The 25204-nt window shown below is 39.7% G+C and overlaps 3 protein-coding genes across 3 annotated transcripts; 1 reads left to right on the top strand and 2 right to left on the bottom strand.

The window, feature by feature from the left end:
• Window positions 1-49: 49 nt before the first annotated feature.
• Window positions 50-6181, bottom strand: hprt1 (hypoxanthine phosphoribosyltransferase 1). The gene is made up of 9 exons (XM_053324387.1): window positions 5995-6181; window positions 3744-3850; window positions 3009-3192; window positions 2808-2873; window positions 2560-2577; window positions 2385-2467; window positions 2173-2219; window positions 1964-2040; window positions 50-1793 (listed from the first exon to the last, which is right to left on the bottom strand). The coding sequence occupies exons 1-9, from the start codon at window positions 6019-6021 to the stop codon at window positions 1746-1748; spliced, it is 657 nt and encodes a 218-aa protein (XP_053180362.1). The 5' UTR covers window positions 6022-6181; the 3' UTR covers window positions 50-1745.
• A 1804-nt stretch (window positions 6182-7985) lies between these two features.
• Window positions 7986-15852, bottom strand: phf6 (PHD finger protein 6). The gene is made up of 11 exons (XM_053324374.1): window positions 15658-15852; window positions 13144-13308; window positions 12570-12671; window positions 10908-11041; window positions 10758-10804; window positions 10031-10191; window positions 9795-9938; window positions 9548-9652; window positions 9328-9461; window positions 9035-9164; window positions 7986-8864 (listed from the first exon to the last, which is right to left on the bottom strand). Exons 2-10 carry the CDS (start codon window positions 13273-13275, stop codon window positions 9035-9037), a joined length of 1089 nt encoding a protein of 362 aa, XP_053180349.1. The 5' UTR covers window positions 13276-13308; window positions 15658-15852; the 3' UTR covers window positions 7986-8864.
• Window positions 15853-19958: 4106 nt separating this feature from the next.
• Window positions 19959-23154, top strand: cab39l1 (calcium binding protein 39, like 1). The gene is made up of 9 exons (XM_053324376.1): window positions 19959-20243; window positions 20778-20923; window positions 21025-21189; window positions 21364-21482; window positions 22108-22276; window positions 22366-22425; window positions 22509-22574; window positions 22696-22839; window positions 22960-23154. The coding sequence occupies exons 2-9, from the start codon at window positions 20807-20809 to the stop codon at window positions 23149-23151; spliced, it is 1032 nt and encodes a 343-aa protein (XP_053180351.1). The 5' UTR covers window positions 19959-20243; window positions 20778-20806; the 3' UTR covers window positions 23152-23154.
• The last annotated feature ends 2050 nt before the right edge of the window (window positions 23155-25204 follow it).

Raw genomic sequence — 25204 nt, 5'->3', positions numbered from 1 at the left:
TCTTTGTAGCTCAGGCCTATGGAGTAAATGGGGGTGGGGTGTTTGTCGAGTTGTTCTGATAATGTAAAGACCCTGGAGAGAGAGATTTTATTAATCTTGACTGAGTTTTTGATTCACATTGAATGTATATTCTTTGCAAGACAATTCCTCTTGTATTGTGTACCTTGTACCCTTATGTCAATGTAGATGTTCTATCATAAATATAGCATATCTCAGGTTTATATTGAACAAATTTTACATATTTTCATTTATTTACCTTAAAAAATTTAAATCAACTTAAATGTAAGCCCACAAGAGGCCCTTAGCAGACAACTCAGGGAGGACAGAGGTATAATTGTTCTGAAGCATTAAGCAAATGTTTGCATTTATCAAACTTTTACCAGCAAATGTTTGGTGCTGTCTTTAACATGACTAAACATGCATAAAATGACAAAAGGCACGGGGTACATGAAATAATGAATGTGAAGACGCTTTGCAAAGGTATTGTATGTAAAGGTATTACACAACACGTCCTAGTCAGTGACCTTGTGTACAGTTAGGGCAGTTTGCAGGTCAAAGTTAGATGACAACAACAACAGGTCAAATATTTATGGTCTTCACCCTGACTCAATGCTAATGCACTTTATGACATTCCTAGAAAACTCAGGAGTTCAGTTAACTCGCAGACATGATGCAGAACACTTTGCTGTATCACTGTATACTGCCTGTGTCTTCATCATACTTTTTTGTGAGATCACCATTGAATTTCCTCATATTTTGCCAGGAACTATTTTAATGTTCCAAGTATTTGGTGTGTACAAAGCTTTCATAGTAAAACCCGCTAGTCACAGGAAGGGTGCGAACATTTAATGGCTGGTGTTGAAATATTCAGTTGACAATGATTTAAGCGATGGCACCACTGAATGAGGTTCAATTATATAGCAACAATTTTAAAAAAAATATTTAAATTATGCCTGCCTGAATCAATAATAGGGGTTACAGTTGAATTGATTTAAACATATGATTGAGTACCATTTGACTTAAAGTTGAAATATTTTCCAGCATTTAAAAAAAAAAAAAAAACCCACAAAAAACCCTCAGTATTACACAAAGAAATTGTATACATGATCAGACAATATAACCATTGTACACTCATAAATAAGAGGATATTTCATCTTCAGCATATCCATGTGTTCAATTAAGGACAGCAACCAATATTTGTGGTACTTTTTTTAAAACACTATTTATCTTATCACATAACATAATAACCTCGTAAAATGTACAGAGACTTAAAGAAAATGTAACATCCTCTTTATGAGTGCCCACAAAGCAGCTATTGATATTTCCCAATAAAAGTACAATTACATTAAAAGAAATAGTTTATAAAATAATAAGTTGCCAAATGTTGGAATTTTATAATAGCACATTAATTGTGATATTGTAAATTAAGCTAGCAGCATTGTGCTGAATAAATTACTCCATCGCTTACAAAGTTGGGGCCTAAAAGCATTGTACTAACTCTAAGCAAGCTGGGCTCCATGCTGTTTAACCCAGATGTGGTTCTGTCTAAGGCAATTCATTTTGAACCTAGCGTGTGCGGTGGCTAAAACTGTCAGGATTGTCACTCTAACAGTGTATCCTCAGGGACCCTGAGCAGGCTGAGTTTTTTTTTTTAATGACACAAATATGATGCAATCAAATATAAAATGAAACTCAAAAAAAGGAAAAGATATATCCATATGTTAAAAATTGTTACTAGCTGCTCTTCATGCCTTGTATTTCTCCTTCCCGGTTTCACTAATGACGCAGATATGCTGCAACAGAAAACCAACAATTAGTATTGCAGCATGTTATTGATTTATATTATTTGTTCTGTGCTTCTTTCCCTGGTCAACATCAACAGACAAACAGTACAAACTCTAGTAAGCATAAAAACAGGAGCTACTTTACTTATTATGCTCCTTTATCTGTCTCATATACTTACATTTAGATCTCTAAAGTACTCGTTGTAGTCTAGCGCGTAGCCCACCACAAATTTGTCCGGGACCTCAAATCCTACAACTGAAACAAATAGATAAATGAATTAGTAACTCGTCTTTGCACTAACTACTGTATACATTGTATCATACAGTAATCTACTTAATATAAATTCAACAAATAGTCTGATTAAAACATTTATTATCTTAAACTCACAGTCTGGTCTGTAGCCAACACTCCTTGGTGTTCTCTTCACCAACAAACTGGAGACAGGAACCAAGTTGATGAGCAAAATGCATTTAAAAAAAAAGAGACAGCTTTCCAGTGAAAATCACTACATTCATAGAAAACATGATCGCATGATTCCTGTTATAGCATGAGATACAGGAGTAAGTGCTTGAAAGGCAGTGGAGATGGGATTAAATTACCTTGCTACTTTAACCATTTTGGGATTGTACTGTTTGAGGAGTTGCAATAATGTCTTCATTGTCTTCCCTGTGTCGATAATATCCTTCAAAACACAGCGTGAAAGGAGCTCATGTTAGAAGTATTGAAATAGAAAGTCCATAACAACAATAACAAAAGATCAAAACCAATACATACCTCCACAATCAAGACATTCTGTGTAAAAAAACAAAAAAGGAAGAATTATTTTAGTGGGACACTCTAGTTGGACACATTGTATGTGAGTGTGACTCAGTTATCTCTGTGTCCATGGACTTTTCATTACACTGTTGCGTCAGTGCACAATAATGAGAGTGGTTGGGAGGGAGACCACAGAGAATAATGCTCACAGTATCACCACAATAACCAGATTCATTCATGGTTATGTTCCCCTCTTCCCTTCTCACCTTGCCTGTCAACGTAGACAGGTCATCTCCTCCGATGACTTTGATTTCACCTGTTGACTGGTCATTCTGTGAGGATGACAATCAAGTGGATCAATCAAGTTCATATAATACTGTTGTACAGGTGCAGAGAGTAAGTCAAAGAAATATACAAATAAACAGTGTATTGTGTATGTAATGTGGTAAAAAGTGATTGCTATGTACACAGTAGCTCTTGAGGCGGATGAAGTCCACTGTCATTGGGATGGAGCGGTCGCTGTTCCTGTTCAGGGCCTTGATGTAGTCCAGCAGGTCTGCAAAGAACTTGTAGCCCCCTTTGAGGACGCAGAGGGCCACGATGTGGTGCCCCCCCATTTCCTTCATAATCTCTCTGGCCAGTCTCTCTGTCCTGGAATCACGTGTGTGGGAGAGAGAGAGAGAGGGGGGGGGGGGGGGGGGGGTGTCAGCTCAGTTTTCTGCTACAGTCAGCAGTAGTTTCCATATCCTTTCTGTGTTTGTCAGCAGGCTGAGCTGTCATTACTAAAGCACTACTGGAGCCCAAACTATAATAAACACCAAAGATTGAGTTTTCATAAGTTAGTTTTAAAGAAGAAAAAAACAACCACTGTGAATCATTAAAGCAGAAATAGAAAAGCAGAAATAACACAATCCAAAAAAAGTCCAACATGCAATATAGACTTGTGACTTCTGTGTAAAAGCAAGCCTAAAAAATGTAAACGCATGCTTTAACGATTACTTCTTTTTTTAAACATCTCTATGGTACGTTTAGCCACCAGTTACAGCTTAGAAACCCTAACAGCACTATATAAACTCTTCCTCATGCGTGTCTTTTGTTGAAGCAGACTAGTCAGACCAATCATTCACCTTTCAGCTGACCCCCACCATCCATCACATTTTAACATCCCTGCTACATGCTGCTAAGATAATGTGGCAACCCACCTGTCCAAGATGAGTCCATGTGGGATATAGACCCTCTCCAAATCAGTAGCATAGTGCTTTGGTATGCAGAAAAGGTCCAGGTCATACCCCTGCTCCTCATCACTGATCTGGAACACAGCAAGACACACAAGGGTTAAAAAAAATCTCAGGGGGTATTACCTAACATGGAACACGGGGTTTGCATCTGATACAGGGCAGTACGAGGGGAAGGGGCTAAGCGGTTTACATTCCCATCAACTCCCTCCATGTATTTCACTGTCTTCAACAGTTTGTCTGCAACAAAATGCAAACCTGGAGGACAATGCCTGATTCTGTACAGTTTAGTGAACAACCAGGCTCCAACACTGACACAGTTGTTATTGCTCAATACTAACCTGAGGTTATTAGAGAAAGGAATCTCTGTTAACATGTCAGTGAATTCTTCCCTTTGCCTCTACTGATGGTCTATTCTAAGTAAACCTTCTATCCAAATAGCAATTTGACATTTTAACAGACATGCCTTTCCTAATTCTTCAGAAGGTTTTTGGTATTTCTCATATTTTGTAAACAACAACAACAACAAAAAAGGAAATCCAATTTCCTGCTCTCGTACAAACTGTGTGCCACATGAATCCAGATGACAAAATTGGTATCATGTGACAGCTGAGAGGCTGGTGCAGAGTTTGAGGACGCTGTGGGAATGATGTGAGAGACCACAAGCAGACTGAGTATTTATAACTTATATGAATCCTCCTCCCATTTAAACAAATTGACATTGTTGTAACATAGTCATAAGCAAAGCATGATACCCGCCATGACATCACATGTGGTTAAACTAGAATAAAGCATTCCCCACTTACACTTGCCAAAATGAAAAAACACGTCCATCTGTTTGGGCTACACCCTTACAATTCTAAATAATACCAACTTATACTGAGCAGATGTCCTCAAGGTCACATGATACAAAGGAGTTTTTTCCACTGTTACTCAAAGGCATGTTGTCTGTGAGGTAAGAAACTAAGTTGGAAAGCAAAATATGGAAAACAACCCAATGATCTAGACTGAGGTCAGCGGCGGGGCAATCTTGTAGTTTGTGCTGGCAAAGTCCATGTTTGGCAACAGTCCACTTTACGGCTAATTTAATTTGAAATGGGATACAAGAGGCCGGATCAGATCTTCCACTCACTATTTTAATGCGGTTTTAACAAAATGTGCATTTAGCTTCATTATCTGTGTCAGCAATTAGGCATGCTACAGTCTGCTGCAAGGCTTGGTCACATTAAAACACTGGCTGTAATGAAAAGTGTATAGTGCATTGGTTATTTTCTTACTTATTCCAGTACAGAGGCCATCACAGGCAAGTCACCTTATCTATAATATTAATAATAATAATAATACTAATAAAATCTATAATCATTTCAAAACACACACATATCCCATTCTGTAGTACTGTGTGTTCACTCAAGCTGCCATAAAATACCATAAAAGAAAAGCCTTGTACATGTGCCACTTTACATATTTAATTTAAAAAAAAAATGTCCTCATACTGTAGGCTTCATACCTATTCTCCCTACCAATGATGCTTAGACAACTGATTTTGTGTTTTGATTGAAACACACCCTTTGCTGAAACAGATTTTTGTCCTCAGGCAAAACTGTAAAGCCTTCACACTCCTCATCATGACATTCAGAAAATGTCAGAACACTCATAGCTGTGGACATACCCTTTTGAATTAATTCAAAAGACATGTTGAATATGCGCCTGAAGCCAGTCAGTCAGACATTTTGTAGGCCAGTTATACACATAAACATCTGCCTTGCACTGTAATGCGTAACCCAAAGAGGCGCGCACACTCAAAACACGCCCCCTTGTTTGCAGCTCGCACATTTCTTGCTGTAGTGATGTATAATCATATAATTACATAAATACAACCTGAAACCTGCTGTCACATACACACACACACACACACACGCGGTTTTAACGTGTCCGTCCAGAAAAGTCTCCTGCGTGACGTGCGCACAGGCGTGGAGAGCGCGTGTTGGCAGGCCACGCTTTAGAGGAAACACACCTCGGTACACCTCCAAAACCTGTTACCAAGGTGAGCATACATACTACACACAAGCCATTAAAGACAAACAACCTCAGATACATTTAAGGACTTTATATAGCGCTGTAACGCCCACATACACCGTGTTATTTAAGTGTGAACATGTAGCGGTAACCTACGACCACCCTGTGTGCTTATTTCGACTGCTGGGGGGGGGAAACTTACCACAACACAGGAGCTGGATGTCGCCATGTCCGTATGGGTGCTTGCCCTTCCCTTTGGTGTAGCCTACCGTGGTCTTCAAAGAAAGGTAAAAATGACAGCTCGGTTTCGGAGACCTTTCGCCTTTATAAGAGCACATACATGTGCTCACTGCTACAACGGGCACTGCTGTCTTTTTCCGGGCTGCGGCCGTCTCTACAGTCTCAATGTTGTGTGACGTGGGAACGCAGCGGGCCAATCATGTGAGGGGTTAGCCCCGCCCCGCCAGGAGATAAAAAAAGTACCCTACAGTACTGCTTTAAAAACTCTTTAAAATACCTTATTCATTACCCTCTGTGGGTATAAATACAGTACTGGGTGCCATCCATCCATGAGTCTGGCTCTTAAAGTGAAGTCTGAGATTCATTGCATTCACTTTTGAGCTAATATGTCATGTTGTATTACCACAACTTGTTTTATTACTTTTTAATTGCATACTATATATACATTTTAGTCCTGTTTGCACATTTGATCTCATACTCTTAGAGTTAAAATGTAAACCTGTAGCAGCTCTTCTCACCTACAATATATTTTACATCTTTTTTTAATAGTTTTTTATTTTATTGTATTTTTATATTATTTAGGATTACTTAATTTGTGTACACTCTTTACTGTTATGTGCAACATCAAGGCAGTCTTAGTATGTGCAATCCTTTTGTACAATAAACCTGATTCTGACTACCATGACCTTGGACTGCTGAACCAAACGTTTTATCTTTTCAGGGCAAAAATGGCTCCATGTAGGACAGTATGGTTATACAACTCTCAATCCTATGCTGAGAAAACAACACTTTTGAAGACCAATAAGCAGGGCTGTAGTTATACTAAGGACAATCTATATGAGCTGAAAGCCTTCATCAGGTTATTAATCAAACATAAACAAGCCTGGTTAACACACCAACCCAAAGGATGTTTCTAATGTGGAGGATGGAAACATTGCATTATCACTGATGTCGATAGTAGCAAGATAAATGTGATCAGTGGATTTATTAACTCCAACTCCTCTTTTTGTTGTTCATGGCTTCATGCCCCTGTGGATGTTTTTTATGTTGGCAGGACAAAACAGGAGCTGAAGGAACTGGAAGTTGAACAGAAGATTTCTAAATATAAACATGCTAAGAGTTGGAGGTAAGGTATATTCCAAGTGCAGACACTGTAAAACTACACATAGAAATAACCTTGATTCTCTCAAAAAGTTGCCATTGAAGTCATCCTGCAGTGAGTATGTACTGTGTGTCACAATAAAAGTGGCAACATTAAGTATACTCAAAGTCTGAGGATGCCATCTAATAAATGGTGGATCTTTTGTGTGCTATTCATGCACACTGCTGTCTCACAATAAAATGCACACAGGAAATGAAAGAGATACAGCTGCAAAAATCAAAATGCTGACAGCTGAGGAGCCTGTTAAGATTCATGGCATCTTCTTTAAGTTGCACTCTAATTGCCCTTTATTGCAAAACAAATAACCTTTTGATTTATTGTACACTAACCAAAAGCTGTGTACTACACTGTATACAACATACTATAGAAATGTAATATGTTGTAAGGCATTGGGGTTTTTTTTCAAGTCATATGCAGTCAGTGCCTAAAATGTGTGCATTTGTGTGAGTTAAATGCACAAAATGATTAATATTAAATACTAGAGAGGAAGAATGAATGTTCCATATGTGAGGATGAGAGGGCTTAGACTGAACTGAATGGAGAATGTAAAATGAAGGTAATGTCACAGTCTGACTCTACAGCCGGTGTGACATTCCTCACTATTCAAACCACACCTGGCCCCATCAAAACACCCTGTTACCAACCATACAAATAGTACTGTTACATCACACACACACACACACACACACACACACACACACACACGCACACGCACACGCACACGCACACGCACACACACTCCAATAAAAGACTCTCTTCTTTTGCTTTTTTTTTCAGTAAATGTGTAAAATAAAAATATTTTCTATTTCCAATCATTCATGGGTACATTTGTAGAGATACAAGTAACAGTACATCAAACAAAGTCAAGCCAACGCCTCTAAAGAGCTCTACTTTGCCCTTTAGCAGCTAAATAAAAACAATGCCACCTTTAACAGTGGGGAAATCCAAGTGCATGCTGGCAAAACTTGTACTCGTGACTGTCTGAAATCCAGATATTCAAAATTACTCATGATGATAATACAGTAGCAAAATATTACATATCAAGAAAGAAAGGCTAACGAAGAGGTTTTTTTTAAGACATGATTACAGAAACAAAGTAATCAAACTGCACAACTTTATAGAGAGACTAGTAACAAACAGACCCCTCTTAAAAGTGAGTCCTTCAAAGCTAAGGAAGAGAAAGAATGTACAGCACTAGTCAAAAGTTTAGATGCACCTTCCCATTCAACTTGAATTGGAAGTGGGTCTAAGTTTTTTGACTGGTTCTGTATCTGTTTTCAGCATGTGTAGGTTCTGTGGGGACACAGGCAGTGAGTGACAATCGAAAAGATCAGTCCATTCAGGTCTTATTCATGGCAATAGTACACGTGTTTGAAACTGAGCCCATAAGTGACTCCTGGTAAAGATAAGCCGTGGCTTTTCACGATCCTGCAGCGGTCCAGAGAGCTGCAGAGTAAAACCAGTCTGTGAAAAGCTCATTCAGTCAAGTCAAAAAAAAAAATCTGGGATATCCTGTCCAAAAAAAAAGAGGGGGGGGGGGTGTGAACAACTCGTGGGAACTTGTACACCACGACTTTGTGAGTAGGCTAAGATTTAGTATAAAAAAATATCTCTCCCCCGTCTTTGAGTTCTTCTGTTTTTTCCCCCCACGTCACATCCATCGAGCCAACCTGTAAGAAGAACGGCACCAGTGAAATGACAGGAAATCCCCACTTCCCTCCAATTTCACTGTTGTGGTAGGAAAACACTCAATCCTCATGTTTGACAGTAAAAGAGGACAATGCATGTATTATTAACCATTATATTTATACTTAAATAAGCATAAATGTTAATCTTGTACCTAGTTGCCATTCACTTGCGTTGACGGTCTTCCTCCGCGGTCGATTGCTGCTCTTTCTCTACTGCGATTCTCTCGTTCCTCGTCTTCCTCATCCCTCTCCTCATTGCCACTGTGGTTCTTACAATATAGTCTAAAAACACAATGGCGTTATTTAATCATTGTGTAAAGAGCACTAATGCAAACCAGTGATAACAACAACCTGTGATCTGTGACTGGAATCTCTAATTATAAAAAAATACAATAAACTATATAGTCCAACCATATGTTCTCACTATGTTAACTCTGTGACTCACTTGTAGATACCACGCGCCATGTTTTCGATGTACTTGGCTTTGTCCTGCACGCCGCAGTGATAGTGGTAGGTCTTCACACATGCTTTGATTTCACACCCAATGGTAGCACCCAACTGAGTGCAGAGTGTACATTTCTGGGGAAGAAAAGCAATTTATTTGATGAAAATCACAAATTAAAAAAAAAATAATTAGAAACTGAAATATAGAAAAATATTCCAACCATTCTTTTTCCCCTCTTGATTTCCTGGATGACTGTTTTCACGTCAAAGTTCCCGAATTCAGCCCGCGATGTGGTTGTCAGCTGGACCGTTCCCGATGAAAAAAGCTGCAATGAATCATAGCAAACAAAACAAGATGTAATGATGAAATAGAGGTCTATGCTTTGCAACATACTGTATGAGAATGAGATGCTCACACATGCTCTCACACATGCTCTCTCTCACACACACACACACACACCATCTTACCATGCACTTGTAGTGTGCCGCCACCTTTTTGGAGTTATCACTATGAAGCATGCCCCTTGTTTCATTCTCTTCCTCTCCGGCGTGGCAGAAGCCGCAGCGCTGGCCGCTTTCTCCTGGGCTGGACCGCAGAGGTGACCTATCCCGCTATAAAACACACACAACACAACTCAGACGTTACTAACAGAGGCTACGTGCGACTTCATGGACTGCCTTCGCAAACGGGTGTGCTGACTTACATGGGAAGAGCTCTCTTCATCTGCCGCCTGCGAGGAGGTGGAGCGAGTGTCTTCCGATTGGCCGCGAGATCCCACCTTCGCTCTCCCCTTCTCGAACCTTCCTCTGCCCCTGCCTTGTGGAGGCGATGAGTCCGAATCGTTGGCCACACCTTCCTCCTCATCTGATAACAAGACGACAAAAGGTGCTTAAAAGGGGAACGCCGCTGATTTTACACAGAGACTACTAGTTTGAAAATGAAAACTCAGGGGTGTGGAGATATGGTGCGTTCCTTTTGTACTCAGAAGTGGGAATTATGAGTTCCCAGTCAGAAATTTCAACTAGAATGCGCCCTGAAGTTGGATTTACGACTGTGAAGGCTGGAGGAACCACATCAGCCTGTGCATCAACAGTATGAAAGTTGTAGTAATATTAGCACTTCTGTCCTATTTGTGTCTCATTAAATCAGTCATACACACAGCACTGTCCACCTTCTATCTGTAGACATGATGCTAAGAGCCCGTGTGAATGTGGTTTTTATGATGTAAAAATCAGATTAGGAACTCAAATGAGACTAAATGTAAAGTGCAAAGCAGATAAAATCACAATCATCATGATATTACTGGTGAGAAAATGACAAATATATCTGGAATCCTGGTGTTTGTATTTGTGCAGTGACTGAAAGCAGAAACAGACATCCAGCTGTGAATCTGATTATCTGTGTAGCCGAGTAGTATGACAGATGTTTACCTTGAATGCCATCCTGAGAAGCATCCCGGTGTTTGCGACAGTAAACGCTGCATTAAGGAGCAAAAAGAATAGTGTTTTATTTAAATGTACATGACATGAGAGCAGTATTTAGAGCACGCTGACATGCAGAGGAGTTTAAACGTGACTTACAGGTAAATCCCTTGTGAGGGATTCTCTTTGATCTGGGCTTTGTCCTTCACAGCACAGTAATAGTGATACGTCCTCCGGCACGTCTTCACGTCGCAGCCGATGGTAGCGCCCGGCCGGTGACATGAAGAACACATCTGTCGGAGGGAAGAAAAGACAGCTGCAACTTTCAGAGAAACTTGGCCGAGCGTGCGTGCCTGTGTGTGCATGTGTAGCTCCACAAGCCTTTGATGTTCAGTGCGTGATGAACAATAGCTGACAACCAAAAATGTGATTTTAATTCCATTAGTAATGTGAAGTGTGATGTTTTCCAGCGTGGGACAGAATAATCATTTCTCTGCAAAGACCACTCGGACTGATGGACGAACACAAAAGGCCGTATGCAAATATCATGAAACGCTGCTCCCTGTGGGGACTATTTAATGCAATTCAGCAGGGAAGAACACACACACACACACACACACACACACACACACACACACACACACACACACACACACACACACACACACACACACACACACACACACACACACACACACACACACACACACACGTACAAATCATGAGTAAAAAAACAGCAGAAAGAAGAAGAGAAAGCTAGATATTAATAAAGCTGAAAAGTATAATCTAAACATTTTTATGATTATGCAGATTTGCAGACACATTTATGGATTCATTTCGATGATGCATTTGTCTTTGAATTGTATATGCAGATGTAATAATGTAAAAGCATATTGCTGTATATCTATAGTACATTAATAAACACACTGCTTACAGATACGTGTATAAATGAACACTTTGCTTGCAAATATATGGATCATCTTTCACAGTGTGGTGTCAAAGTTTCATATATAATAATCATGATGTAGATTGCATGAGCTAAAGGAAGCACGATGAAAATGAAATACAAAATAACACGTGAAGCTGATATTAATTTACAGAAACATGTATGCTAATTAAATGAGATGTGCTGCAAATTAGATGAAGCCGCACCTCGGTGTCAGACTCCTTTGATATTCACACAGGCAGGAATTAAAACAGCACAATCTTACAAACAGACAGCTGCAGTGCATCCCATTAACATTCAGTGTCTGACACACTCACACACACACACACACACACACACACACACACACACACACACACACACACACACACACACACTAACACAGGTACAAACTGACAGTCTTCCTCACGCAGTCTCATTTCCCCAGCTAAACACACACATACACGCAGCACTCCTGGCTTACAGAGAATCCATCCTTCAGGAGTTTGTTGGATTTAAGGAGGAATAAATACTACTAACTGTTCAATCTGACCCGTAGAACTCTAAATCTTAAATTCTACAACAAAAGCTTATTTTCCCAGATAGAAAACATGAGAGGGTGATCTGATGTAATGCTATTAGCTATGTTGCAGTAAGAATTATTGCAAAATCTCTCTTTAGTTCGCCAATGCGTCCTGCTCCATGACATGAAATCGAAAGCTGAAACAATAACCTGCAGCTATTAGTGATGTTCTTCTATAAAATAACAGTTTGCTCCCAATGTTATGTACATTAAAAAAAGCTCAGATGATTTATAATCTGCACATGAAATATCTCAGATCTACATGGCTCCTTGTTCCAATGGTCCACTGAGAAGGAAAGAAGCCCATACTCACCAATTTATTTCCTCTCTTGATCTCCTTTTTCACATCCGCAATGGAAAACCCTCCAATATTTTCACTTTCAGAGTGAGATGTGACCAGAGCAGAGGAGAAAAGCTACATGCAAGAAATGAGAAAACAAATATGGAGTAAGTTGTGTTGTCTTTTTTCCTCTCACGCACACCGATGTACAGTAAACTGTGACAATGATGATGCCAAAACACTCCACAGTTTCTTAAATGGTTGCTATGTACAAAAGAGATTGATAATTGAATTAATCAACTGATTTCATGCGTTTTAACAATGTCAGACTACAAAATACTACAATTGCCATTTTTCTAGTATACTTTTAAGTTAATGTATCTAAATAACTGGCTTATTTCCACCATGAAAATGTGACCCCACCCCCCCATAATTTCTCACTGTGAAATACATAATTTTTGTAAAGCTTTTACTCTTTCTGATCAAACAACACAAGAAATATAAACAAGAGAAAAGACAATATCCTCCTTTGGCAGAGCTGTTCACAATGACTTTGTTTTAAAAGGATCAGCGGCTATGAGGCTTGAAAGCACTCTGCTGTCCTCACCATGCACTTGTGGTGGGCTGCCACCTTCTGGCTGTCGGACAACATCAGCTGCCCGCACTCCTTGTCCCGGTTGGTTCGGCAGAAGGCACATTTCAGCAGCCGCGATGCAGCTCCTTTCCTCTGTCCTGACATGGCTGAAGCCCTTTTTTCTGTATGCCCGAGTTTCTAATGAGCAAAATAAAAGAACACACAAATGATTAAAGTAGCATTCACAAAAGAACTTTACATTGCATGTGAGGGTTAATCCTTTTCTTAATATTAGAAGCAGTTATAAAAGCTGTTGTCTAGTCAAAAATATTCCAGTAACAATGCCTTGTCTTATATCATTAAAGCATCTGAAGTGATAAACATAATCATAGTTCATATCTGATTCAAGCTGCATACCAGATGACTTTTTATTGCAAACAGTACATGTGTGATTTTTTTTCACCAAGTTGATTAAAGTGATGATGATAACAGTAGTGCAATATGATATCAATAAGACAACATGACATCCAGATGTTCAGATCATGAATGTGTTCATAATTAGGCATAAATGTTCATTAATGTAAAAATCTGCATCACTGTTCATTATCGGGACGTAAAACACCCATTACATATTCAAATGTAAGAGAATAAACTGTGTCATGGAAATCTGATTGTTTTGAAAAAGTGAGTATTGTGAAATAATGAATTTTTAAAAAATCTGGGAAATGAGCCACTAGAAACGCTTTCCCAGAAACAGCTGGAAACAAAACTTTTGACTCAACTACCACTTCGAGTGGCTCCAAAATAGCAACCAAAGTCACAAAAGCAGTGTGTCCTGAAAAACGCTGTTAAAAGCAACTGACTTGCTCAGCAAAGCCTCTGATGGATCACACATGGGGCCCACACGTTCGCTTGCGGGACAAAAGCTTGAAACTTTGCCTACTTCTGATGCTGGTTCATTTAGGCTGACTGAGCTACGGAGAGCTTTCCCATAGCCTGCAGCGTGAATACTATTTTTTTTTTAATCAAAAGGATACCACAATTGCTGACAAATGCCAGAATTTTGGGAGATCTTTTGATTGTCAAAATTGTTGTTTTGTGTATCCGTGTCCAAGGTGTCTATTCCGGGCGAGTCAGCATAACGCAGGCCTGCAATAACGACATTCACCAAGCATCCCTGCTCTAATGTGATTAAACTGGAACATGAAGGGAAATCAGCAGCAGGACTCAAGGACCAGTTGGACTGGATCTAAGTTAATGAACAAGAAGCAACCCAGTTTACACACACACACACACACACACACACACACACACACACACACACACACACACACAGAGGGACTGTTTAGAACACCCCCTCCGCCCCCCTTACATGAGTAGTTTTGCTGAAAATGATGCAACATGTTTCTAATTTAACATTCACAGTCTTCTCCACTATATCTTATCTGCCCCAACTCACATCCACCCTTAAAAACAAACCTGGTTCTGTGGAAAATGGTGTTATATTGCTTGGTGAGATGATAAGCAGTTTGCCTTGAAGACACACACACATACACACACACACATCACCAGGAGCTAAGATGATTCAAACAATTGTGTTAACATTGTATCATCCCCCAGCTGCATTTTTAATTAAAAACTTTTAAATATGCTTTAAACAATTGCATGAAAAATCAGAGAAGATTGGTTGCAAATCATCACTGTGTTACAAAAAGAGGAGTGGATCAACCCTCCAAAATGTGTGCTGTCATTTGCACAGATCAGTCTATTTGATGTAGTCCATATTGTAGCTGCAGGCGCCATGGATACATTAAATATGATGATTAGAAGAGATCCACTCCGTCCACAGACAGAAAGTGGGTGTTTTTAAAAAAAAATCACAATAGCAGTGTGCTGCGACGCCTTGATAGAGCCATTACTGCCATGATAGCAGGGCCAGGATTTCACTGCGGCGGCTACAGCGCTACAGAGCCGGCGTGCAAACACACAATACCGCCCGTGTAAATAACACCAAATATCCTATATTTCAGCCCTATGCTCCCCACTGAAAGTCTCTCATGTCTCATTTGTTATCTACACGGCGATGTTGTGGCCGACGTGTAGCTAGAGCAAGTGAAACGTAAAAACTCCTCCAGCTTTCTCTAACAAAGTTTTGAATTAAAGGGGGTGTGTGTCTCTTTCTCCAGTGAAAACTACCTCCAACTGAAAACTATTTTCACTAAGAACATCTCAACGCCCCGAAAACCATCTCAAGGCCTTTTCAAGCAGGGAAATAAAGGTCGGTGGTAGGAAAATATGACACTCGGACTTTGTGTGTCTACGTGAACCCCGAAAAAACTGCGATAATTTCCCTTTAAATGAGGGAAATTATCCTGACAGGCGCGGGTCTTTGCAAACCGTTTCGAAGGCAGAGCGCCATACGTGATGTCTCCCTGCGAAAAGAGAACAGCTCGGCTTGTCCGCCAGCAGAGAGACGGCCTGAGACGACTACAGGCCACAAAATACAGCGGCTACCATATAGCTACTCATACACGGCTCACATCTTACCTGCTTCTATCGTTTTATTGCGCCGAGACGTTAAAAGGATGTAAAAGTGTTCCGGGCAGCAGCTGTATTTCTCTCCCGTCCTTCACAAGCTATCGTGTGCTTCTTTCACACTAGCATCAAGCTAGCTGCAGCCGCCATGACAGCCTCACTTCCGGTTGTGGCTTTCTCCGTAAAAGTCCTGTTGGCGAGTTTGCGTTTACGATGCTTTAAAGGTGAAAAGCTGCAGGAAGCTAATGATGTAGACTCTGAGAGCCTTTGATTAAAAATACCCCACGGAAATGACTCATTTTGAACTATAGATATCCCCAAAGAAGCTAATATGACTTTGGGGAAGGGTTATGTTGCATGCATGCAGGTTTGATTAATAATAATAATAATAATGATAATAATAATAATAATAACTTTATTTATATAGCACCTTTAAAAACAAAGTTTACAAAGTGCTTTGACAGACAAAGCAAAAGCAGTACAGTAAATATGATGTACTGTGTAAAATAAAATAAAAGACAGCAGCAATAAACATAAAACATAAAAGCTAGTCTGTAGAAATGAGTTTTAAGAAGTGATTTAAAAAAAGTTACTGATTCTGCCAGCCTTATTTCCTCAGGTAGTTCGTTCCAAAGCTGAGGGGCCCTAATGGCGAAAGCGCGGTCCCCTCTAGATTTCAACCTCGACTTTGGAACAACCAGAAGGGCCCCACCTGAGGATCTTAAGGCTGCGGGCCGGCTCATATGGAGTCAACGTCTGCTATTTAGCTTGGAGCGAATCCTAGGCGTGCTTTAAAAGTAATCAGTAAAATCTTAAAATCAAATCTAAAATAAACAGGGAGCCAATGAAGAGAAGCGAGGATTGGGGTGATGTGATATCGTCTGTTAAATCCAGTAAGAAGCCGCTAGCTATGTCAGATTTAGTGCAAGTAATTTCAGGTGTGTTAGTCACAAAAACTGCTATGTATTTTATGTGGAATTGCTTAGGACTTGAATGTAATGAACTTTTATTTATATGTAAAAATTTCACAAATGTCAACTGAGTTCACACAATGCTGATTAAGTTTATCACCAATAGAAACATCTCTCTGTATCTCACAGTATACCTGAGTTTTCTGTCTGGTGTCATGTTTGATATTCCCACCCTGGACTTATGAAGTACATCACTGCAGAGCATGTGCACAAGCGACTTCCTAGACTTTCCAGATGTTATTGGACTAAATTAATAAAATGCTGGTAGTGAAACAATTCATTTCATGGAGCTTGTGTGACACCCAAAGGAATTTACTCACTGTTTTAAAGCCAAAGCAGTAGTGATGGATGGAGATAGCGTAAGCACGTTATGACAGTGACTCTCTGCCAGAAGGAAGAGACAAAAGTCCCACACTCCAGCTTTAGATAAAGGTGTAATATATGACATTCAGCCCCACTAGATGTCGCACTAGAGCACCAGCATCTTACACGAAAGCAAATGTACGTGTTATTAAAAGAAAGCGGTCCGTGAACAAACAGCTCATGAAACTCAGATCAAACTGTCAAAAACTACAGCGCTGATCAAATTTGGATCAAGACTGTCACTGCATTGTCGATTACTGGCTTCAAATGTTTTCAGAAACATATGTGTACTGTTTAGCAGTAATATGAGAAACTTTGTGACCCCACCACTGTGTTGAACAAGGATGCGGGAGGACACAGAGCACACGCTGCCAAACCGGTTATCAAAACAAGGAACAGAGAGACTTGAATTACAACACACACGGACTGAGTGTGATTTCATTCTCTGCTCAGGACCCCATTACTCCACTATATCTTTACAAAGCAAATTGCTGTTTCCTGACATCTAGTGGGGCTGAATGTTGTATATTGCACCTTTAATTTTGAAATATCAATATTCCAAATAGAGGAATATGACTTTAGGGAAGGGTCATGTTGCATGCATTTGAACTAGATAAACACTAATTATGTCAGATTTCTTATCACAATGAGAGTTGTTGCAGGTCATTTCAGGTCTATTAATCACAAATGCTGCTGGGTATTTTATGTGACAATTCATATGGTGCATATTCCTAAAAGAAAAAAGTTGTCTCAATAAACTACTTTATGATGTAAACTTAAAGAGAACTTAGCAGGTAAATGCACAGTGCAGGGTGTTGAGGTCAACAAGGGCAGAGGTTAATCACCACAAGTTAATCTGACTGTCAGTTTGGCAGCTTTTCAGAGTCCTGAGATGGCAAATAAGGATTATTTATGTCTGGAGCAAATAAAAAAGGGTCTAAAGGTGATGTCAGTCATGATTGATAGTATCAAAACGAAATGTTAATCAAGTCTATAAAATCATTCACAACAATACGAGGCACCAGTAATTCAGACACTGCTGAAATAAATTATTATCCTCCAGAAAGGTAAAGTTTTGAGTTGACCAATGATTCTAGGATTTTAGACAGACAGGACACCTCAAATATAGTCTGATTGTGTAGTGTCATCACCTTAGTGTACTGAACATACAATGTTGCCTGTAAAATGAGCTCCAACAAGTATAATAGTATTTAAAAGTTTGGCTAGCATTCAGAAACCATGGAGATACATTATATGCTACAATGAGCACAAACCTGATGTTTTTCACAAATGTTTTCAACATCTGTATTGGTTTACTGTACGTTTGGAAGAGTGATGAAGGGTGATTTCCACCCACAATGCCAGTCATGAACTGTTGTGAGGATCTCAAATATTATGGGTGCCATATTGGAGTCATGAGTTCCAAAGAATGTTCAACATGTCTCTTACAGCATCTTGCACAAGTAGAGACTCAAAAGTCTGAATCAGAAGAGCAAATAAAGGGACCAGCTTAAGATTTTGTGTGATGCCACTGTGATGAGTTTCAAACTGAGGAAAACAAACAGTATATAAGTGCAGAAACAGACTTGTGAAGTATTTGTAAGGCACAAAGCAATTCCCGTTTTTTTCTAATAATATTAGAGTTTAGATAACAGGAAATTGCTTTTTTGGGGGGTCATATCTGAACCTGGGAGGATTTTACACCTTCAAAGAAGAAGTTTGGCCAAAGAAGTCTTTTGGGTTTGTTTTGGAATAGGAACTTAAGATGCTAAATTGTATGTTAAAGCTAGTCAAGATCCAACAGGTTTTATTGTCACATGCACAGTATCACAGCAGATGGCAGATTTGGCTTCTTTGAGCTCTACTTTTAATTAGAGTGTATAATAAAATAAGAGATTGCACATTGGTGCACAGGTGTGGTATTGTACATACAAGTGAAGATATATATCTCACAATTATACAAAGAACGTGAGTTATAGGTTTAGTACATCATGAATATTCTTGTGACTGCTCTGATGAGTTGTTTTTTTCACTCCATAAACCAAAATATGTTGGATTGATATTGAAGACTAAAAGCCTTGACTCAAAAATGCATTTTCCTCCTTTTCCTAAAGTTGGATGTTTGAGCTTCACTGTGCAGAATGATGTATGTGTAGAGTTTGACTCTAAAAGGCTGTCATCACATTCGTCTGCTGAAAGTAGAAAGCAAGATTTGTGACATTATAACTAGTTTGGAAGCCAACACTGGTCCAATATTCAACTTAAAAAAGTGTGATGTGGAAACTTGAAGCCTCCTGTGCACAAACAACAGTATGTGCATATTCATTGATTGTGGATTTTTAAGGATGGAGAAGGAGTAGATGCCATTTTTAAGGACTTGAATGTAGGATTTAGTGCCACTAAATACTAAATCCTACACACTGCACCTTAAAGGTTTTTTTTTTATCAGATAATTGAACTTTTTTGTGGAAAAGCCTTAACAGGCACAAATGATTTTATAAATGTATTATATACACCTTTAAACATGTCGGGAGGGGATCTTTAACGCCAAAGACATTTCATAAAAGCAATTTTGTAATTCTAAATATGTATCTAAATTCTGCTGCTAAATTCTCTTTTCATTCAAATTGCTTGTGATACCAATACTTTCGTATACATAAGATGAGAAGAACTGACTCCAAAGTAACTCTGCCTCATCTTTTCTTGAGAATTCAGGTGCGCTTGATTACTATTACATGTGAGTCCGGTTGTATAAGGCTTCCCTTGTGCTGTTTTCTGTGTCCACCCGCACGAACAAACACGAGCTTTGAAACATGCGCATCTCCAGCGGGGAGGGCGTTTTATGTCGTCACTGTGGCGGCTGACGCTGATTGGCTAAAAGTGGTGACAGTCATGTTGTGAAGCAAAACATACCCGCCCAGTGTCCCCGGGATGAGGAGAGGACGAGAGAGAGAACTGCAGCAGAAGAGAACAGGGAAATGAAGTTGTCAGACAGGCCAGCCCAGCAACTCTCTCTTCACAACTAGGTAGCTAGCAAGTTAGGTGACAGACGGCCACGGGAGGAGAGATTTACATGAAACAGCACCGCTATGAAGGTCGTCCGTTTGTAGCTACAGTCGGTACGAGTTAGAGCTAACTTCGAGATCTCAGATAACATTTCAAAGTAACCTGACAGTGAGGAAGCAAAGTGGAAACAATTCGCTAGCCTGCCAGCTAACCTTTTAGCCTCCGACCCTCTTTCAGCTTCAAACCTCTGTTCAGTCGGTAAGTCTTGACAGCTTGAGCTGAATATTTCAGCAGTGTGTTGAGTGTGTTTTCTGCGGTGTTCGCCGCCGACGTACACACGCTATAGTTGTGCTCGTCTCTCGCTAACTACCAGCTAACTAGGTCACAAGCTAGCTGAACTTGTGTAGCTCTGACATTTTCAGCGTCTTTTTGCCTCGTTTCAGTGGAAAGTTTGCGTGCCATATTTACTGTTCTAATGTTAACGAGGGGAAACTAAAAACCTAATGTAAACTGAGCATAGGAGTGTTCATGTAGCGCTTCACAGTCGCTCACTATTTCGGAAAACTAACTTGCATGTTAATGCTAGCAAAGTCAGCTAGCTGTGTGCTGTTATTGGCTTCAACAAAGTTACTTAACAGTTCACTTTTGAGTATCAACAGTATTTTTAACCTAGCTGCTGCAGCCTGGTGTTCTTCAGGTGTGAGTGTTTCAGCCATTTCCTGATGCACAGAGGTACAGGAAGTTATATAGCATTCAGTAGCACACCAAATAAAACTTTTTATTTCTTTACAGATTGGACTTGGATCACACTCGTTTCAACCATGCCTTTTCCTTTCGGGAAGTCACAGAAGAATCCAGCTGAAATAGTGCGGAGTCTGAAAGAGAATGTGGCATACATGGAAAAGCTGGACGCTGGAGACAGCAAGAAGTGTGAAAAGGTCAGTGACAGTGTTTCCTCTGCCTGTCTTTTACTTTCAAAGCTGCTTCTGTCTTTAAACATGAACGAATAGACCTACTTATTGTCTATTTTTCTACTAAGGTTGCAGAGGAAGTGTCAAAAAATCTGGCTACCCTGAAGGAGGTACTCTGTGGAACAGGTGACAAGGAGCCTCAGACCGAGGCAGTGGCTCAGCTCGCACAAGAGCTGTACAACACCAACCTCCTGATTGCTCTCATTGCAAATTTGCAGAGGATTGATTTTGAGGTGGGGAAAACGTTGTTCTTTCTGCAATAACTCTGTCTGTTAAAAGTATTGATCACTTTGTGCAGATAACAAACTAGTTAGTAGAGTGTGTACGCCTGACATCTCTGCCCAAAGCATAAATGTCACTGCATATAATTTGCACTCAGTTGGTTGTTTGTTGTTTTTTTTGTACAGGGGAAGAAGGATGTGGTTCATTTGTTCAGTAATATTGTGAGACGTCAGATTGGCACCAGAACACCCACGGTAGAATACATCTCTACACACCCTCAGATCCTCTTCATGCTTCTAAAAGGGTAAGTTAATAATGTCAGGCGTCAGGAACTCATTATTTGGTGCGTTAGACATGAGTACTTCTTCCCCATTTACACGCTTTAAAGGCAGTCCACTTTGAGTTGCTAGTAAACTGTTAGATATCGTTAGAAATGACTTAGTTATTCTCTTATTTTCTGCTATAATCACTTTCCCTCAGCATGCCTTGTGATTTTCTACATTACCCAGAATGTGTTCCAACAACTCCCAGAGAACGAGCATGAACTTGTTGCATTCATCTGTGGGTTATAGACGCAACGCAGGCTGATGAACAGAGTGATAGCAGAGTGCTGGTTTCACAGCTTCAAAATCTGAGTCATCAGGCTCACTCAAAGAGCAACATGTCTTACTGCTGCACTGCATTATAGTCAACTGAGGCTGCTGTCAGTGGGTCGAATGCTGTCTTTGTGATTGATTTCTCCTGCTTTAACTTTAAAACATTATTGCAAAATGTCCCAGATAAGTCTGATTGTTGATGTTTTGTTTGACAGCTTTAAAAGTTGATTTGATTTGTGTTGTGTAGTTTGATTTTTTTTTTAATTGGCATACAGTGATTCATGATACTGCTAATTTACTTGACCCAGACCTGACATGTATTAACCTGTGCAGATACGAGAGCGCAGAGGTGGCTCTGAACTGTGGAATGATGTTGAGAGAGTGCCTGCGTCACGAGCCTCTGGCACGGACGGTGCTCTTCTCTGAAGAGTTGTACTGCTTTTTCCGTTACGTGGAGCTCTCAACCTTTGACATAGCCTCAGACGCTTTTGCCTCATTCAAGGTAAACTCTTTGAATTTCCTTTTGTGTTTCCAGCATCATGATACTAGCAGCTCTGGTCTAACGTCCTGGTCTCTTCTGTTCCCTGTCAGGATCTCCTCACAAGACACAAGATTATGTGTGCAGACTTCCTGGAGAATAACTATGACAGGGTGAGCTTACAAGTTTGTTTCACAACATTTAAGAGAAAACATGTTCATGCCATATCTAACATACTTTTAAAATGCGTTATCAGGTATTTACAGAATATGAGAAACTCCTGCACTCTGACAACTACGTCACTAAACGACAGTCTTTGAAGGTACTGGCTCTGCCTTTCTGCCATATCTACACACTCTAAACTATAAAATCACTGTTAAGGATTTATTTGAGCCACATATTCTAATGATATTAATATTGATTAATTATATATTATTTTTCAGCTCCTTGGGGAACTTCTCCTGGATAGACACAACTTCACTGTCATGACAAAGTACATCAGTCGGGCAGAGAACTTGAAGCTGATGATGAACTTGCTAAGAGACAACAGCCGAAACATCCAGTTTGAGGCCTTCCACGTCTTCAAGGTGTGCACTCAAGATCATTCAGTGTTACTATATAAATAATAATAAAATGGCCAACGTGGTTTTGGAATTTAAACACTTCTCTTTGGATGAACAAGTCTGTTTTGTTCTATGCCATCTCAGGTATTTGTCGCAAACCCCAACAAGACTCAGCCCGTGCTGGACATACTGCTGAAGAACCAGACCAAGCTAGTGGAATTCCTGAGCCACTTCCAGACAGACAGATCCGAGGATGAGCAGTTCTGTGACGAGAAGAACTATCTGATCAAGCAGATCCGGGACCTGAAGAGGCCCGCGGCACCCGAGGAAGCTTAAGGCGGCGGGGTCCAACCGCCTCCCTTCAGGTGGTAGATGTAGGGGTGGTGGCTGGTGCCGCAGATGGCTTAAGTGAGAGAGTCTGACAGACATGCTCCATTAAGATTTAATGTTAACTACAAAATATAGGAAAAAAAAGTAAATATTATTTCCTTCACTTTCTGTTTTTAGCGTGGATCTGGAGGTGATTTCCATCCAGAAACCTGAGTGGGCCAAGAACTGTTATATAAACCATAGTGCTTCTTTAGTGGTAACAAAATATATTTAGTCTATTCTTGTAATGTTGGACCTTCAACTGTTACCCTTCCACATTGTTGCTGGCAGAGACCTTAGAATGACAAACTTCGCCCCATCCACAGCCAACGTGAGCTCTGAGCTGTTCCTGAAAGTTTTTTTTTTTTTTTTTTCAGAAACTTGTCTATATTTTAGAGAGTGAAAAACCGAGGAGAAGAAAATATATTATTTTTCTAACGTGTCTTGATGGTAAACAGTAACTCTTTTCTCTGGCCATTGCTTAGTCTCACTAATTGCATAGGTTTGGTTTATTGCCTTATTGTTCGCTGGTCTGTTGTACAGGGAATTGAATTATCTTTAGAAATACGGCTTCGGCACGGTGACGCGTGGATCACATTGGCCAGGTCAGCACATAGTAGTTTTTTGGTGATTAATGTATAGTTAGTAGGCCTTGGGTTGCGTGTGTGTGAGGTTACAGAGGTCAGAAATGGTCCTGCAGTGCTGTACTCGCCAATGCATTAACTGACACAGGAAGAGAGAAAATCAAAACCATAGAGGAATCAATTTATTGTGCTGTGATTTTTTTTTTTTGGCTCAGAGAGGCTTACATGACTGAAATAGAAACAAGGCATCAGATAATGCTGCAGGGTACCTGCTATCCATTTACTAACATGGACAGCCAGGATATACCAATTGATCTGACTGGGAGCACTCCATTTCACCCTCACATACTGAGCACAGATGGCGCTGATTCATTTAAAACAATGACTTCAACAATTAATTCATGGGTTGATAAACTATTTAATATGTCTCGTTTTTAGTATAAGCACTGCTCAACAGAAGAAATAACATTGCAGTTTACTCTGAGGGGGTCGTCCATGAAGATGCATCATAAGTATGTTATACTGACAAATATTATGTTCATATCAGAGCTTTGTTATTTAAAATGAGTTGACAGGTAGAGGAATTCCTTTTTTAATTTGATACATTCAACATCTGCTTCACCTGACTTGGACAGGCTGTAGTTGAACTAAAACTGTCTAATCTTGTGTAAACTATCTTCTATTTATACAGTTAAGCCTCTAACAAAAAGAAACTAAGCAAACACATGATTAGAAAGGTGTTACTTGGTTATCTGATATGGTTGTAATATTATTTTTGAATCACTATAACGTACCTGTGATGGATCAGAAAGCTCCTCCCAAAAATGGTCAAATTACCAACACGCACTGTTTAAACCAAGAATGTACTGGGTGATGAGCACTGAATTTCTTGAGTTCCTCACATTTATCACTGATTTTAGATTACTTCAAAAGGATTCTGTTGAATAATTGCCTTATTTCTGCCATTGTAAGTAAAATGGCACATTAGTGATTTCAAAATGTGTTTTCTGTGCACACAGTCTTCTAGTATATACCTCATGGGATTTGAGTTTGCAAATGCTGTGTTCTTTTTTTTTCCTTTTCCTTGACAAAATATTTTATTTGACAGTTTAAAAACGCAACAGTGGTTTGTATGCATGCCTGAACTTGATGTATATGTTCAAACTTGAACAGGGACTGCAAACTAGTTTTCACAATGGAAAACTAGACTTTTAAACTTAAATCTTTCATTGGGTGGTGCCACACAAACGTTAATTCATAATGAATTGCAGCGTGGTACCTCGTAATGAATGTTGCCTTATTTAAAGACATTTAATAGATCGTAATGATCATGTAAATTTCCAGACCTCTTAATTTGTTTTGTTTTTTTAAACCAAAGTCGATCTGAAAAGGGGAAAATGGGGGAAAATTCAAAACCCAAATGCATCGCTAGTGTA

This window comes from Scomber japonicus, chromosome 8, assembly GCF_027409825.1.
Source record: "Scomber japonicus isolate fScoJap1 chromosome 8, fScoJap1.pri, whole genome shotgun sequence".
NCBI lineage: Eukaryota > Metazoa > Chordata > Actinopteri > Scombriformes > Scombridae > Scomber > Scomber japonicus.
The sequence above is the reverse complement of the archived record's forward strand: the minus strand, read 5'-3'. Positions and strand labels throughout refer to the sequence as shown.

Coding starts and splice junctions, on each gene's coding strand:
- phf6 (XM_053324374.1), bottom strand. CDS start 13,275: ATGTCAGGACAGAGGAAAGGAGCTGCATCGCGGCTGCTGAAATGTGCC. Junction 11,042..12,569: donor TCAAGAGAGGAAATAAATTG/GTGAGTATGGGC, acceptor TCCCTCCGACAG/ATGTGTTCTTCATGTCACCG. Junction 9,653..9,794: donor CGGCACACTACAAGTGCATG/GTAAGATGGTGT, acceptor GATTCATTGCAG/CTTTTTTCATCGGGAACGGT.
- hprt1 (XM_053324387.1), bottom strand. CDS start 6,021: ATGGCGACATCCAGCTCCTGTGTTGTG. Junction 3,851..5,994: donor CATCCAGCTCCTGTGTTGTG/GTAAGTTTCCCC, acceptor GCTGTGTTCCAG/ATCAGTGATGAGGAGCAGGG. Junction 1,794..1,963: donor AGTACTTTAGAGATCTAAAT/GTAAGTATATGA, acceptor TTTCTGTTGCAG/CATATCTGCGTCATTAGTGA.
- cab39l1 (XM_053324376.1), top strand. CDS start 20,807: ATGCCTTTTCCTTTCGGGAAGTCACAGAAGAATCCAGCTGAAATAGTG. Junction 21,190..21,363: donor TGCAGAGGATTGATTTTGAG/GTGGGGAAAACG, acceptor TTTTTTGTACAG/GGGAAGAAGGATGTGGTTCA. Junction 21,483..22,107: donor CTCTTCATGCTTCTAAAAGG/GTAAGTTAATAA, acceptor TAACCTGTGCAG/ATACGAGAGCGCAGAGGTGG.